The sequence below is a fragment of the Heterodontus francisci genome, chromosome 8 (assembly GCF_036365525.1).
Source record: "Heterodontus francisci isolate sHetFra1 chromosome 8, sHetFra1.hap1, whole genome shotgun sequence".
Taxonomy (NCBI): domain Eukaryota; kingdom Metazoa; phylum Chordata; class Chondrichthyes; order Heterodontiformes; family Heterodontidae; genus Heterodontus; species Heterodontus francisci.
In genome coordinates this window covers 71101804-71119479 of record NC_090378.1, presented here as the reverse complement: position 1 = coordinate 71119479, position 17676 = coordinate 71101804, and the positions used below count along the sequence as shown (strand labels likewise).

General features: G+C 42.0%; 1 protein-coding gene across 3 annotated transcripts in view; it reads left to right on the top strand.

The window, feature by feature from the left end:
- Positions 1 to 13875, top strand: part of cachd1 (cache domain containing 1) — a 190041-nt gene extending 176166 nt beyond the window's left edge. For all 3 annotated transcript variants that reach the window (XM_068037313.1, XM_068037314.1, XM_068037312.1), the window contains 6 exons: positions 497 to 613; positions 1344 to 1495; positions 3636 to 3797; positions 5092 to 5169; positions 7715 to 7816; positions 12156 to 13875. In XM_068037313.1, the coding sequence (XP_067893414.1) occupies positions 497 to 613; positions 1344 to 1495; positions 3636 to 3797; positions 5092 to 5169; positions 7715 to 7816; positions 12156 to 12397 (853 nt within the window). In that variant the 3' untranslated portion in view covers positions 12398 to 13875. The remainder of the gene's footprint in view (positions 1 to 496; positions 614 to 1343; positions 1496 to 3635; positions 3798 to 5091; positions 5170 to 7714; positions 7817 to 12155) is intronic.
- The last annotated feature ends 3801 nt before the right edge of the window (positions 13876 to 17676 follow it).

Below are 17676 nucleotides of genomic sequence, written 5' to 3'. Positions count from 1 at the left end.
CAGCTAAGCTTGTCTGAAAGAAAACAGGCTTCTTTAAATACTAAGTGTCGGAACAGTTTTGAGGGTAAAGGTGTACAGCATAGAAATTTTCCCATTCAGACAGTTTGATCCTTGGCCTGTTCTGAGTTAGCTGAATTCAGTAGAGCAGCACTGTGAATGCTACCATGACTTTCAGTATCCTGTGTTAGGACTTCCACTCCTGAACACCATCAGTGCACATATGTCTAGTAAGGACAAGATTGGATTCTGTATTATTGTTTTCCATGGTGGTGCAGCTTGCCGAATCTCATGGTCTAGACTCACTTGTGAAGAATGCATGATGGCCAAGGTACCAGAGTGCTGCTGAGACTTGAGGAACAATACCTCAGCAAGAAATCAACACCTTCAGGAGAGATGGGGAGAAATGAGACATGGATAGTCATTTTTAAAATTAATAAATGATATGTCAGTGGATGTTTGCTATGCGAGTAATCATGTTCTTTTTCTAATTAAATAGGAATCCTAGTTGTGAAGTCCATCAGGAACCACTGATCCTTGCTGCCTTTGACCCCAGTCTACAGGAAAGCCTCCCACAGTGCATTAACACCAGATGCAACCAAAGAACATCAAGCGGGTAATGTTACAATGTGTAAAACTGGAGCCTGGAAAGGTGTGGAACAATAATTTTTCTCTTTGCAACATATGTTTCAAGACAACAGATATGTTGTTTCATCCTTGACCATCAGAAAAACTAAAATCCAAGAGTCCTTTGAAAAAAAAATAGTTGTAAGGAATCAAGTTTTTTTTAAATTAATTCTGTCTTTTCGTAATTGGAATGTTTTCTTGTTTTAAGAGTCTGAACATATTCAGGGGAGCTGGTTTGGATAAGTTACTGAAACTCACGAAAGAGCAAAATTAGCCGCGGTAGTAATTGATGGTATATTAACCTACATTATTCCCACCAAAGTAAGGGTGACTGCTGATGGCAACACTGTAAAATAACTAAGGCATTGCTGCACATCTACGGAGCATTAACTACCATCAGATAGGAAAGCAGTTGAACTAACCCTATCCTGGGAGACAAAAGGGGAAAAAAAAGCAAGGGTTCTTTCTCTTGATTGCGAGCCTGTGAACCTTCCTGGAAAGTGCATTGATAGTGGGTAAAGACAGAATTAAGCTCAACTATGATATTCCCACCATCAAACTGCTTGGAAGCACTCAACTGTCTGGGGCAATTGGTGTCTTCAGACCCATTATCCAACAAGAGTCAATAGCTTGGAGAGAAAAATGGGGGTAATGGGAAATGAAAATTTCTATATCTGGCTGCCAATGGCTAATGACTGACTTCTTTCTTTGTGTTTCAGTGATTGTTTTGGCGTTTTAGATTGTGAATGGTGTATGGTGGATAGCGATGGAAAAACACATCTGGATGAACCATACTGTGCTTCCCAAAAAGAATGCTTCGGAGGAATTGTAGGAGCCAAGAGCCCATATATAGATGACATGCCTGCCTTGGGTAAGGATGGTACAATGGGCAGTAAGGATGGTGGAGGTAGGGTGGTGTTGGAAAAGACAGAACATACTTACCCTATTATATCCTGAATTATTTACTATCCTTGAAGCATCTGATTAAATCTGTAGGAAGGTTATCCAATTAGTAGCCCTTAAGAATATATTTAAAGAAAGCCAGGAACGCTGAATGCTAACATTTTGAACAGTCAAACAAAAAATTGTAGATTCAAGGAGCTTTTTTTGATGGTTGATGTTTGTCAGGAATTAGGCTGTCAGTTTAAAAAGTATCTGACTTTTTATTTACAACTAGAGCAATTGTCCCATTGCCACTTACTCATCATGGGACCAATTCCCCAAGTCCCATTCCTATAGATTGAAATTCAAGTATCTCAGAAATGTTTATTCAGTAGAATCATTTTTTTTTATTCGTTCCTGGAATGAGGGTGTCACTGGCCAGGCCAGCATTTATTGCCCATTCCTGATTGCCCTTGAGAAGATGGTGGTGAGCCGCCGACTTGAACCGCTGCAGTCCATGTGGTACATCCACAGTGCTGTTAGGTAAGGAATTCCAGGATTTTGACCCAGTGATAGTGAAGGAATGGCAATGTAGTTCCTAGTCAGGATGGTGTGTGGCTTGGAGGGCAACTTGCAGGTGGTGGTGTTCCCATGCATCTGCTGCCCTTGTTCTTCCAGATGGTAGAGGTCACAGGTTTGGAAGGTGCTGTCTAAGGAGCCTGGGTGCGTTGCTGCAGTGCATCTTGTAGATGCCGCTGTGCGTTGGTGGTGGAGGGAGTGAATGTTTGTGGATGTGGTGCCAGTCAAGCGGGCTGCTTTGTCCTAGATGGTGTTGAGCTTCTTGAGTGTTGTTGGAGCTGCACCCGTCCAGGCAAGTGGAGAGTATTCCATCACACTCCTGACTTGTGCCTTGTAGATGGTGGACAGGCTTTGGGGAGTCAGGAGGTGAGTTGCTGGCTGCAGGATTCCTAGCCTCTGACCTGTGCTTGTGGCCATGGTATTTATATGGCTATTCCAGTTCAGTTTCTGGTCAATGGTAACCCCCAAGATCTTGATAGTGGGGGGTTCGGCAATCCTAATGCCATTGAATTTCAAGGGGAGATGGTTAAATTCTCTCTTGTTGGAGATGGTCATTGCCTGGCACTTGTGTGGCGCGAATGTTCCTTGCCACCTATCCACCCAAGCCTGGATATTGTCCAGGTCTTACTGCATTTCTACATGGACTGCTTCAGTATCTGAGGAGTCACGAATGGTGCTGAACATTGTGCAATCATCAGCGAACATCCCCACTTCTAAACTTTTGATTGAAGGAAGTTCATTGATGAAGCAGCTGAAGATGATTGGACCTAGGACACTACCCTGAGGAACTCCTGCAGTTCTAGAGCTAGGTCTAGAATGTCCAAGAGCTGAGATGATTGACCTCCAACAACCACAACCATCTTCCTTTGCGCTAGGTATGACTCCAGCCGGCGGAGAGTTTTCCCCCTGATTCCCACTGACTCCAGTTTTGCTTGGGCTCCTTGGTGCCATACTTGGTCAAATGCTGCCTTGATGTCAAGGGCAGTCAGTCTCACCTCACCTGTATATTGTGAATGGAATATTTCGTATGCAACAAAGGAACTGTTCTTTGTCTTTAAAATGGTTTTGCATTGGTAATCTAAATGTTTTTTTTTGGCTCACCTCTGCCAGAAAGTCAACTCTTCATGGCAAATAGTTCAACAATCACCAGCCACACTCTTGTGCCTCACTTAACTGACAACATTTCAGTGAACCTAGACAGTGAATGTTGAGCAAGTTCTCACCAATGGGGGAAGCACAGCTAAGCCCACTCCTGTCCTCAGCTGACTACCAAGCCGTTTTTCCCTTTTTGCTATATTAGAAAGGGCGCTAAAGCTCTGTCTGGCATGCTGACTTTTCCCTGGCTGCCATGAGTGTTTGTTTGTGTTCATGTGACAAAAGGTGACATCTGCTACCAGATGTCAAGACATAATCACCAACTGCATTAATACTGAGTTCAAGTTCTATTGTGGGTTATATCAAACTGTTAATTGAATGTAAACCTTGGACAGATATTGAGCCAAGTAACCTGTTGGTTATTTTTTTAATTTGTATTCCATTTCTAATTATAGGAGATGAGGTCATAGCACTGAACATGATTAAAAGTGCTCCAGTTGGACCCGTGGCTGGCGGGATCATGGGGTGCATTATGGTGCTTGTTCTGGCAGTGTATGCTTACCGACACCAGATCCATAGGAGAAGTCACCAGCACATGTCTCCTCTTGCAGCCCAAGGTAAGAACAGTATCTGTCCATTCCGAGATTGTGAAGGAAAAGAAAATTGTGTTGAAAAGGAAAATTGTGTTTAGGGTAAGCTGCAGAGAGTAGCAACGTCTAGGATATATGGTTTGACATGCCTAAACTTCAGTGCGGAATGTTTAACATAACGGATGAAACGATTTTTGCTTAGAAGGAAGGGGCAGACTTTTTTTAGCTTATGAAACTGTTCCACTTTGGCTATTCAATGTTCCATCCATTGGCAGAATTTTACATGGGGTGGGAGGCCCAGCGCACTGGCCAAAACGTCAGGGGCGAACCTGCCTTGATCGGGCCTGAGGAGCCACGCTGGGAGTTTTTGCTCCTCAGGCCCTTAATTGGCCTTGGGTGGGACTTCAACCTTTCAGAGGCAGGAAGTCCCGCCTAATGGAACTGCTGGTCAATCAGCGGGCTGGTAGCTCTCCCAGCAGTGTCACCGGGAGCGGTGGCACCCAGCCAATGGCAGCAAGAGGGACGATGGCCCTGGAAAGCAGGTAAGTTTTTGGGGCCTCGCTGGGAAGAAACGGTCAGGCACCGGTGAGGCAAGGCGGTGGGGGTGGGCGGGGGGTGGGGGGAGGTATCGGTTAGGAGGGTGGTGGTAGGGCTGTGGTGGGGGTGGGGGGGCCCTCCTGGTAGGGCACAGGGTGCCCGATCAGGAGGCCCCTCCCCCCCGCAAGAGGGTCACCACTTTTTACCTGGTGGTGTTCTGGGGGCTTTTGCTGCCTGGATGCCGTTGGTAAAATACCAGCGGCGGTGGGGGGAACTCCTAAAGTGGCAGTTAATTGGCTGCAGCCCCGCCTCCCACTCAATTTTACAGCCCCGCCGCAATCGGCCTGCTCCTGTGGGGGGGCAGTAAAATTCCGGCCATCATTATTATGGCATACTGGAGTTCAGTTGTTTCCCAATAGTAATGGCACTATCTGGTAAACTACTGATCCACATAGAGCAAAAGATTCATTACCTGACTGCTAACATAGTCAGGGCTATGGAAAAGGCAGCTCTGTAAGGTAAGTACAGCAATAAGATTGCCTGCTTTTTCTCATAATGTGACTCCAAGGATTCTTGGATTTCATAGTTCCAGTGTTATGATGTCTCAAACTCGCTTTGGATTTGGCACTGCTCCCAGAATGGGTTTAATGTGTCAGAGATTTGGCAGCTGTAAAAAGTCCTAATCTACTTGTAAATAAAAGGATAAAAATTGATATGAAAAGGTGATGTGCAAATATAGTCAGAAAAATAAAAATAATTATCACCCTTTTTGTTTTTGAAAAAGAGATGTCTGTGCGAATGTCCAACCTTGAAAATGATCGGGATGACAGGGATGAAGATAGTCACGAGGACAGAGGCATCAGTAAGTGTTACCACCTGTTGTAAGAATAAAGCGTAACTTTGATTTCTTAGCTTTTATTTTTCCAATGAAAAAGCCTCAATTGTTTATCATTGTGATTATGAATTCTCTTTTGAAAGGGTATTAAGAGCGAGCTTCCTTTTAAGTACTATTGTTCAGGTGGTGAAAAGAAAATATTCAGTCATATCATGAGAGTGTACTGCCTGGTGCTTCTGATAACTCTACTACCCCATAGGATACTGAGCCATATAGAGCAAGAAGGCCTAAGGTTCCTTTCCTGATAGGTGCGGCATTAGCTCATTTCAACTGAGGTGGTGATAGGGTCCTTGGTCTCTCTAGGTGAGGGAGGGGAAATACATGGGCATTGGGTGATGACAGGTTTGGGGTTTTCCCTGATAGAATAGTTTAGGTGCAGTCACAAAGAGAGATCATGTGAGTAAGGTTAAGGAAGGCATCTGGCGGCAATGGACCTGTATAAGTTGGTGCTATCAAGAGAGGAAGAAAGCCTTTATAAAGTTATTGGAAAATTACTTTATTATTGATGGTTAACAAAATGTACTCATTCAACTAAAATTTAAAAAGGAGCATTCCCTCATGGACAAATTTGTAAATAGAATGCCCTGCATGGAACTGCCCAAGCTCAATTCTGGTCTGTGGTATGATCTCAGCTGCGGCTGTAGTTTTTAGGCGAGGTAGGGGGTGTAAAATTAGTGCAGAATGCTGCCCTGTGACTTCTGCTGGATAGTGCACTTGTGAATGTCAGATGAGGATGGGATTAGATTCAATTGTAACACCCCAGAGCCAAATAGCTCGATTGTTGAGATTTATACATAAAGAATGGTCAGTTGAGGTACTAATGGGTATCAGACAACTGTTAAGTGTACCCCAGCGTGAGTCATTGCTTTCAGGAGATATGAGGGGAAATAAAGCTGAGATGTAATTGTTGTTTAGATCAGGTCTATGCGTTGGGTTTTTTTGGTAGGGATTTATAACGCACTGAAATTGAAACCAGGGTTTATGATGTTGAAGTGTACATAATGCCTAAATCGGGGTGAATGTTGTGCTTATAGGGATGACTTAGTATCTAGGTCTGCGCAAGGCCTTCCATGCTTTCCACCTCTGCAAATTTTCCAGATTTCAACTCGAGAAGTTAGGTTGTTGAGATGTACCATCCTTATGTTCTAAAATACTTACCATGCCATTCTTGAGTCAGAGAGGTGGTGATATTGGCCCAGATTTTGCGATAATAATAACAGTGAAGCTATCAGCCATCATCTTTATTAAGGAGTAAATTGGACAGAAACTTCCAGCATCCATAAATGTACAGTTAAATGCAGAAATCAGGATGTTGCTGTTCAAGTTGCCCTGGTCCTCCACTAGCTTCACAGTGCTGGTACCTCGCTCTCTGGCACTTAAAATTTACTTTTTAAACATGTGGAGGCTCATTCCTTCTGATTTTAATTGTTGATTCTTTTAAAAATGAAAATGTTTCTTTTACTTTCTGTTTCTTATCTCTTAATCCCATCTTTCTTTTCCTCTCTTTATTTTGCTTTCGATACATGATTTTATATTGAATTAAATATTCTACCTTACACTTCCTACTTTTGACTGCCCAGCTCAATAATTCTTCAATCTGATTGGTTGAAGAGACACACTCTTGCTTGCCCTGTTCATACAGTTGTTAGATCCCCTGTTGAAGGCACCGCGCTGAAATGGATCTCTATTTATTAGCTGCTGCACAAAATTTCACTAGGTCTGTGGGGAGCTGTAAGCATAACAAATGGTGAGCATCATTTGTTCTTCGCTGACCGTAAAATCCAGGCCAATACTTGTGTTCTGATTTCTTGAAATGCACGTTTCCCAAACTAAAGCCCTAGATAACTGGCTTTAAAGCAAAAACAACTTCAGTAATAAACCAATAATTGCTGAAATGCAATACCTACACAGGTCCTACTTTCACATCAACATTAAAAACTTAATTTGCAAAACTAGTGCTAAAGCACAAGCCGCAATGTTGAATAAATGTACACGTAAGAAAAAAAATTAACACAGTAAATGAAAGAAAGTAAATTTTGAGAAACAAAAATCAAAAAGTTATGAGGAAAAATGACAGAAAAAAAGCTAATTGAAAGCTGCAAAGAAAAAGAATGAAAAAAGTTCAGTCTGAATGTACAGCACTGTTAACACTCTCTTTTATCAGATTAGCGGTTGTGTGTTGTCACAGTCCCAGTGCAGAACCCTTTAACAATTTATTTGCTACAGTCCCATGCCCTGCTGGGACTGGAACTGTACTGAGGGAAAGCATCCACTGCCTCTGTAACTGACCTTAGAACTGCTGAGTGGGTCAGTGAATGCCGGGCCTGGCACCTCTTCCTCCTGCAATCAAATTTACTAGTTCATTTGAACTCTTCTTCCCTTCCTTCCCTGCCCCCCACCCCATCCCCAAACAACATATGAACTTTAAATTCTAGATTCTTTTATTTAGAAATGCACATTGAGGAAAGAACATTATTGCCTGCAATTCGTAATTTTTATTTATTTTGAATAGTCAGTAACACAAGATTTATAGCGGCTGTGATAGAACGACATGCACACAGTCCAGAACGCAGGCGCCGTTACTGGGGAAGATCGGGAACCGAGAGCGATCATGGTAAGATCACTGACTTCACATTTCACTTGATAGGGGAGAAAAAGCTTATTCATTTTTCAATAGTATTTAACATTTCAGAAGTTAAAAATGATCCCGTTCCTGTTTGAAGGGAACTGGTCCTATCTGTGTGGGCTGTGATTGATGTTGAACTCCAGTCAAAACTAGAAATGAATTATCTTCAAATGTAGGAAAGAATCTCCAGAAATATTCATGCGAGATAAAGATCTCTTGTACTGCTGTTTCTTTATTTTAACACCTCACCATTTTTTTGGTCCAACTTTGCTAAAAATATACTGTGGGGACTTTTGTTTATATAAATGCAGAAACACTGTCCAGAGCCCCCTTGAATAGGATCTGTTGTAACAGCATGAGTTTGACAGTGTTTAGTTTTCTTAGGCTAGGCTTTTATGAGTGTTTAAGAAACCTGTGCTTAAAACGAACAAATATTTCAAGAAGATGTTTGAGTTAAAGAGAAGAGAAACCTGATAATTGTTTTAGTGATACATGTAGGAACTACATCATTTAAAATTACTTAGCTAGGAAATTGCAATGATTTTACAGCATTTCAGCCCAAGTTGTCCTGCTAGTTTTTATGTATTTAACAGTTATAATTCTTCAATTTCAGTATTCTCTTTTCCTTTCCTGAAGGCATTGACTCATAATTGCAGTACAGTTGTGGTCCTACTGCCTGTATGGCTGTATACCACAACACATTCATCAGGGAAGCTGACTTCTTTGAAAACCGAGTTTGCTAACAACAGCAACATGTATTTACGGAGTGCTTTTAACATAATAAAATATCCCAAGGCACTTCACAGAAGCATAATCGGACAAAACTTGACCAAGCCAAAGGTGACCAGAGACTTGGTCAAAGTGGTAGATTTTAAGGAGGCTGGAGGGAAGAGGTGAAGTGGCCTATACATTTAAAGAGGAAATTCCAAAACTTAGGGCCTAGACAAGTGTAGGCACAGCCACCAGTGGTGGGGTGAAGAAAATGGAGGTTAGACAGAAGGCCAGGGGTGAAGGAATGCAGAATTCTTAGAGGGTTTGCAGGGCTGGAGGGAGGTTACGGAGATGGGTAGGGGCATGGCCATAATGGGGTGTAAACATAACAATGAAAATTTTAAAATTGAGGTGTTTGGGGACTGGGAGCCAAGGTAGTTCAGCAAGCACAGGGATGATGAATGACTGGGACTTGGTGCGAGTTCGGATATGAGCAGCAGAGTTTTGGATGAGCTTAAGTTTGTTGAGAGTGGTAGATTGGAGGCTGGCCAGAAGTGTATTAGAGTAGTCGAGTCTAGAGGTAATAAAAGCATGAATAAGGGTTTCACAGCAAATGGGCTAAGGCAGGAGCGATACTACACAGGTGGAAATGTGTGGTCTTGGTGATGAAAAGAGTCAGATGTTCAGTTCAGGGTCAAATAAGACACCAAAGTTTCCTCAGATAGAACACCGAGATAATACACTGTCCAGGGACGATGTTGGAATTAATGGCTAGGGAACGAAGGTTGTGGCGGGGGCCGAAGACTGTGGCTTCAGGCATCCCAGTTTTCAATTGGAGGAAGTTTTGTCTTACCCAGGACTAGATGTCTGATATGAAGTCTTGACAACGCAGAGGCACTGGAGGAGCCGAGTGAGGTAGTAGCAAGGTTGGGCTGGGTGTCATCACTGTATATGTGGAACCTGATGTGTCTTTGGGTGATGTTGCCAAGAAGCAGCATGTTGGTGAGAAAGAGGAGGGGGCCAAGAATAGATCCTTGGGGTCTGGGGACTAAAGGATAAAAGTGTGGGGGTGGGACGAGAAGACATTTTAGGAGAGTCTCTGGCTACAATTTGACAGGTAAGAATAGAACCAGGAGAGGGCATTATCACTCAGGTGGACAATGGAGAAGAGGCATTGGAGGAGGATGGTGTGGTCAACTGTAAAAGGCTGCAGACAGGGTTGAGAAGGAAGAGGATGAGTGATGGTGCATCATAGTCATATAGAATATCATTTGTGACTTTGGTTAGAACTATTTCAGTGTTGTAGCAGGGGCAGAAACATGATTGAAGAGGTTCAGACGTGGAGTTGAGAGAAAGATGGGCACGGATTAGGGAGGCAACAACATGTTCACGGACTTTGAAGAGTAAAGGGAAGTTAGGGATGGGGTGGTAGTTTGACAGTGAATCACTTTCCCTTTCCCTCTCCATGCTTATCTCATGGTCAGCCTTCCTCTGGCTCAGAGGGATGGGTTGTCCTTGGTTCTAAGCATTTGTCAATCCTGTCCTTCAGCTAGTTACCAGAAAAACCCCCTAGCAATGACCCTCCTTAACTTGCAGGCAGGCATTTAGCCTGTGTTCCATATTTCCTGTGAGCAGCATGATTTAGATCAAGTACTCAGGACAGTGAATGAATGAGGGATTGTACCTGCCATTCTGTGGCCTTGCTCATACTCTTCCTGCTGCCTAACAGCAATACAAAACAATCTGATCATGATTATAAAAGATAGGACTCTCTTGGCCAGCAACATTGCACAGTTTGCAAGCTATACATTTGCTCCCAACTACACAGTATAATGTAGCATGAAGGTGACCAAATTGAATCAGGAGATATTGGGTGGAAATTTACTGGTCCTGCCGAGGCGGCTTTGATGGTGGGACCAGGAGGAAAGTAGAACAGGAGGGCATCGGGTTGGTGGACCAACAAGTTCCCGCTTCCAGCTGATCTGGTCAGAGGCAGGGTGAGAGCGTCAAGGGCTACCCACCCAGTACTAGTGGGTAACCCCTTTGCATGTATAAGTGCCCAATTGTGGGCAGATTGGGGCCCGCCAATGGACAGGCCACTCACTGCAGCCAAAGTCTAATGGGCATCTGGAGCTGGCTGACTGGTGGGCCCGTGAGCCCTCCTACTACACTCAAGTGCCGTGCCCACCCCCCGGCTGGAGCTACAGACTTGCAGGGATCAGCTGTGGCCAGAGTTCATTTTTACAAAATCGAAATGTCTTCAGAGGGCACCTCAAGATGGAGATGCCCTCATGGCCCCCCTTCCTACAGTGACAGTGCCCTCCTCTGCCAGTGGCGGTGGGGCTACCATCCTTCCAAGGCTGCAGGCCCTCTAACTGAGCCTGCAACCTCAGGAACCCACCACTGTCATTAATTGGACAGCATATGCAAAGGTGGCCAATTGGACCGCCTCCCGGAAAATCATGCAGCTAGCAAGTGTGGGGTCGGGACTCACAAATAGTCCTGACCAGCAATTATTTTAAAGTGTTTAAGATTCTGGCCATTCTCTCTTTGCTTCAACTTCGCATCTGCTGCGGTATATCTGCATCCAGTGTAAAGTAAAAACTACATTTTTCACCTTTTAATGTTAACCAGTCTGCTAAAACTAAAATGTAATGATCATTTGGATTCTGATGAACAGGGTTGTGCATGGAACCAGCAGTATAACTCCAATCTGACAGCCCAGTATTGCTGTAAACTACTATTTCAAACTGGTACCTATGGTATGAAAATGCCCTTATTCTACATATAAAATGCAGAGCTTCCTCTTGTGTTGTTAAGATGTCCATTTTGAGTTAAATCTGTCCTAGTTATTTTGCAATACATGCAGCCCTAGAAAACATTTCATGAACTTACCTGGAGTGTAGGAACTTGGAAGTTGGATCAATCACAACTCTGAAAATCCCTTCAGGGTTAAATTTAACTAGAGGGAGGGGAAGAGAGAGATTCAGCTCAAATACAACCTATTCTGCCCTGTCTCCTGTACCTAGAATGTGATTGATATTGTTGCATTGGGTTATATACAGTTTCAAAAAGATTCTGAATCTTAAGATGGAGGTGAATTGGTTAAAACTTGACTCAGTTGGTGAATATAGTGCCCAATGTGGTACTGAGCCATGCAGACCATGATTATATCCTGATGTGTGTTCAATTATCTTTCTTCTGTTAAAATGCACTGCAGTTGGCTTCAGTTTCCTGTGATCCCTGTTGGAAAGTGCACTGGAGCTTTGCTGACTTCAGTGATCAAAAAGCTTGTTGACATTCATTGTGCAGGCAAGCGGACAACCCGTTGTACCAGTTCTCTTGCTGCAATATGTGATGTGGTTGTACAGATTATCCGTTGTCAACCCTAAAGTTTTTCATTGGAGGGATTTGCCTCTAACTGTGATGTTTGCAGAGGGCGGCAGAGATTAGAGATGAATCGCAGCTGAGCAGTTTTGTAAATAAAAAGCTAGACCATTAAAATTATTAGGTTTGAAATAAAACAACATAATTGTAGTTTCTGTAAATGGAAATGTATGTCAATGACTGACATGTTTAAAAAGAAGTAATTTTGTAAACTTGCATTCATTGGCAGGATATAGTACCATGAGTCCTCAGGAAGACAGTGAAAACCCACCATGCAATAATGACCCGTTAACTGCCGGGGTGGATGTTGGGAACCATGAAGAAGATTTAGAGTTGGACACTCCACCTCAGACTGCTGCTTTACTAAGTCACAAATTCCACCATTATCGCCTACATCACCATCCTTCCCTCCATCACAGCCATCACCTACAAGCTGCAGTTACAGTCCACACCGTGGATGCAGAATGCTGAACCACTTGTGCTCCTCACTCACTGGAAGCTACAGTCACAAAATTACAGAAACTCTTTTTAAATAATCAGTCTTTGAGTCAGATGGTGAAAACTTTTCCTGGACTTTAAGGAATGCCAAAAACCATCAAAGCAACTCAATGGGAATTGTAAAAGTGTTAACCGTGCATCTCAGATTTTTTAAAGAAAGGAATATTTTTCTACTATTTATTGAGCTTTTTTAACAACAATCAAATGTAGGAAACAATTTAAAAAGAACTGACTGGAAAATTGAACTGATGAGTTGTTGCTGTCGGTGACATTACAGAAGAGCTTATGGATAAAGATTGGACAAAGCTACTTGGCTAGTGATTAACAATTAACTATACCTGACTCCACAGAGAAAGTGAAGTTTGTAAACACATTGTATTTGGTTGCATGAGCTCCAGAAACCTTTACAGAACAGAGATATTACTAACTTTTTGTTGAAGGTCACAGTGTCTTGTTTCAGAGTCACTTGGAAGACACCAAGAGATGCAGATGTACAAATTTGATTTCCCATACAGCGGGCTCCTAATTTTAATCATGCGACTATGGGAACTTGATAAATAGAGGGCAGATACTTTCCCACAGGAAGAGAAATAAACAATTGGCCCAATAGTTTAATTTTAATTTTAATAAGGTTCTCACTTGTATTGAACCTGGGATAGCCCTGCCTCTTAACAGAATTCCCAAGCTTCCTTTTGTTGTAGAAAAATAGAAGTGGGAGAGCAGAACCAATTCCCAACATGGTCTACGTCTGGGCAGGCTGTGACTGGAGCCCTAGAGGTACATGCATCATTGTTTCTACTCAGGATCACAGGTGAAGAGAAAGTCATGGCACAAATAGCCACCAGGCGATTTTATGAGTACTACTGTTCTAAGTAAAGCGGTATATGATGTCTATAGCTGCCATTGTAAAATGGCAATGTTACGAGATCAGTCTGGAATGAGATTCTGTTACGGAATGTTAATGTTAAATATTTGTGGTGCAGTGGAACGTTTTGAAATATCAGAGTTTTCAATTGACTTCACAGCTCTGAGGTGAAGTTGGTCGTAGGCAAGCATGACCTGAAGAGCAATCAGTGCTGCAAATAACTTTTTTCAAAGTAACTGTGTGTCCTGTATAGATTAACTCCTTTAGTGTTCTTTTGTCTTTCAGTCAGATGTGATTTTACACTTAATATAAAAAAAAACTCAATTTGCTGCTGATAATTACATGAAGTTGAGGGGAGGGGAGACAACAGGTAAATACATGGTCAATGTACAATTCACATTCTCCAACTGGATCTCCCTTTAAAAAAAAATTGTTTTATGAAATTGTAAATTAAAATTTTTTATTTTTATGGTTACAATCGATAAAAATTAAAGTGGTAATTATTTGTATTGCCGTGTTTTTAAACTGTAAATTCTTATTAAACAATTAAAATCTTAGAAAATAGATTTTACTCATTGTGAATGATCTAGTTCAGTTCTTAAAATTAAAGGAACACATCTTCACTTAGAAGTATTTGGCATTCTTTTGTTTACAAACCCATGATGCTGTGATGTAAATCACTTTGAAATGAGTTGCTATTGAGGTAGTTGTAAAAAGCTTTGCCAAACACTTATCACAAAGACCGTGAGCCTTTAATATGGTCAGTTTGCTGTGAGGAAGCATACAACAATCTTCCAAATATGACAGAGATTTTCACTCAACCATTGGATTCTAAGAAACTGCAGTTTAACTTGTTCCCCAACTCTTCCAAATGATAGATTTTCTATTCAGAGCGAGGGGCCTAGGTTGTCGCTGTCATGCCATGCGTGTGGTTGATGGTCAAGTATTTTGTTCAATGAAACTCACATTTGTAACATTTTCTGCTTGTTTGTCTACATCAAATCAAAGATGCTTGACCTTGTGTAAGGGCAACATTCTCTCAGTTGAGGTAGAGCAATTGAAATAGGGATGTATGCAGTTCCTTCCTGCCTAGTTGTCTTCTCTCCTCCACTATCTCTGCACTAGTTTCCTTGGTTGTGTATTATGTGGCCTGTTCATACTACAAAACTGTTTCTTAAAGCGGCAGTGTAATATTATCTTAAGTTCCCAGGTTTATGGGTTCTGTCTCTGCAATATCATTAAAAAACTGAACATGCAGAGTTGTTTTTCTGTCATGGTTGACAGTTTTTTTTTTACCCATGGTACCTTGCACAGACAGGTCAGTAAAAATAGAAGCTCATAACTGGCCTGCACATGTGGGTTTAATTACACAACCCATCATTGGCTAGAAGAAACAATCCACTTTTTACCTTGTGCCCTGGTATTTGAACCATGAATTTACCTGGATGAACTATGTAAATGCCCTTCCAATCAGATCACCTAGAATTCATAGGAACAGAAGTAGGGAATTGAGCCTGTTCTGCGATTCATTTAGATTGTAGCTGATCTGTACATTAATTCCATTTACCCAGTTTTGTTCCATATCATTTGATACCCATATTTAACAAAAATCTATCAGTCTCATTCTTGAAAATTTCAATTGATCCAGCTTCCACAGCATTTTGGGGAATAGAGTTCCAAATTTCCATTATCCTTTAGTGTGAAATAATGCTTCCTGATTTCACTCCTGAATGGCCTAGCTCTAATTTTAAGATTGTATCTCTTGTTCTGGGTTCTCCCAACAGAGAAAATAGTTTATTTGTATCTACCCTAGCCAATCCCTTAATCACTTTAAGTATCTTGATTAGATCACCCCTCAACCTCCTATATTGAAGGGAATGCAAGCCGAATTTGTATAACTTGTCATCATAATTTAAGCCTTGGCAACATTCTAATGAATCTGTACCCTTTCCAAGGCAAATATATTTTTCCTGAGGTACAAAGCTGAACATAATACTCCAGATAGGGTCTGGCCAAGATTGTACAACAAAAGCATCACTTACTTTTTCCAATCCCCTTGCAATAAAGGCCAGCATGCCATTAACCCATGTTGGATTGATGTGTCTATGGACATTGTCTATATAGATTTCCAGGCAGCATTTGATCAGGTGCCACTCAAGAGATTAGCAGCATAAATGAGAGCGCATGGAATTGGAGGCAACCTCGTGACATGGATTGGGAGGGATGAAGTGTTTGTTCTCCAATTGGCAGGATGTGACAAGTGGTGTTCCTCAGGGATCTGTACTTGGACTTGATTTTCACCATATATATTCCTTCCTCCAAGTCATTGATAAAGAGTTCTATATCAGTTTGCAGTGACACTAAGGAAGCACAATAAATTGTGTGGATTGGAGCAGCAAGTCAAAATGGGGCTTAGACAGATTAAGTGAATGGGTAGACAGACTAAGTGAATGGGTTAAACTATAGCTGATGGAGTTCAATGTGGATAAGATTACTTTTTGTACCTGTGTGCTACATTTTAATGATGTTGGCATGGCCTCCTAAATCTCTTTGCTGCTCCATAGCTCGAAGTCTCTCACCATTAAGAAAATATTCCCATTTGTACTACTTCAATCCAAAATGGAAACCAGGATGATATAGATGGGCGGAGCAGTGGCAAATGGAAGTTAATCCTGAGAAGTGTGAGGTGATGCATTTTGGGAGGACTAACAAGGCAAGGGAATATATAATGGATGGTAGGACCCTAGGAAATACAGAGGGTCAGAGGGACCTTGGTGTACTTGTCCATAGATCACTGAAGGCAGAAGCACAGGTAGATAAGGTGGTTAGGAAGGCATATGGGATACTTGCCTTTATTAGCTGAGGCATAGAATATAAGAGCAGGGAGGTTATGATGGAGTTATATAAAACACTAGTTAGACCACAGCTGGAGCACTGTGTACAGTTCTGGGCACCACACTGTAGAAAGGATGTGATTGCCCTGGAGAGGGTTCAGAGGAGATTCGCCAGGATGTCACCTGGGCTGGAGCATTTCAGCTATGAAGAGAGACTGAAAAGGCTAGGGTTGTTTTCCTTAGAGCAGAGAAGACTGAGGGGGGTCATGATTGCAGTATACAAAATTATATGGGGCATTGATAGGTTAGATGGGAAGAAACTTTTTCCCTTAGTGTAGGGGTCAATAACCAGGGGGCATAGATTTAAGGTAAGGGGCAGGAGGTTTAGAGGGGATTTGAGGAAAAAACTTTTTACCCAGAGGGTGGTTGGAATCTGGAACACACTGCCTGAAGAGGTGGTAGAGGCAGGAACCCTCACAACATTTAAGAAGTATTTAGATGAGCACTTGAAACGCCATAACATACAATGCTATGGTTTAAGTGCTGGAAAATGTGATTAGAATAGATAGGTGCTTGATGGCCAGCACAGACACGATGAGCCGAAGGGCCTGTTTCTGTGCTGTATGACTCTATGATTCTGAGACTCATTCTTCTCCACATTGAATTCCATCAGCTATTGTTTAACCCATTCACTTAGTCTATCTATGCCCCATTGTGACTTGCTGCTCCAATCCACACAATTTATTGTGCCTCAGTGTCACCAGCAAACTGATATAGAACTCTCTATCAATGACTTGGAGGAATATATATGGTGAAAATCAAGCCCACGTACAGATCCCTGAAGAACTCCACTTGTCACATTCTGCCATCACGATGGGCCGAAGGGCTTGTTTCTGTGCTGTAGAATTCTATAACTCTATGACAAGGTTGCCTCCAATTCCATGCACGCTCGTTTATGCTGCTAATCTCTTGTGTGGCACCTGATCAAATGCTGCCTGGAAATCCATATCGACAATGTCCATAGACACATCAATCCAACATGCAGCTGACCTCAAAAGTTTCAACCAAATTTGTCAGACATGAGCTACCCCTCACAGATCCATCCTGACTTTGGTCGACTGTCCAAGTGTTCAGTCATTTGGTGTCTGATGATTGATTCCAGTACTTTCCCCACAGTTGATGTTAAATTGACAGGGCTGTAGTTACCTGATTTTTCTCTCTCCCTTCTTAAAAGTTGGAGTGACATTTGCAGTTTTCCAATCCAAAGGCACAATTCCTGAATCTTAAAAGCTTTTGAAAATTGACTCATGCTTTTTCCAAAGAATACCAAGCCCAACCTTCTTAATGGGGTTTCTTCAAAATTTAGATAACTGATGTTCAAAATTATCTTAAGTTGCTCACTGTCCTCCCCTCTCAAAGCCAACAGTATCTTAATATTTGTGTTTAGAAATTCAAATGGCCTTCAGCTCACAATGCTGTTCCTGGGAGCATTCAATAAAACCAATGTCATTTGAAATCATAAGCACAAATCAATTTATCTTTCACAGAATTCT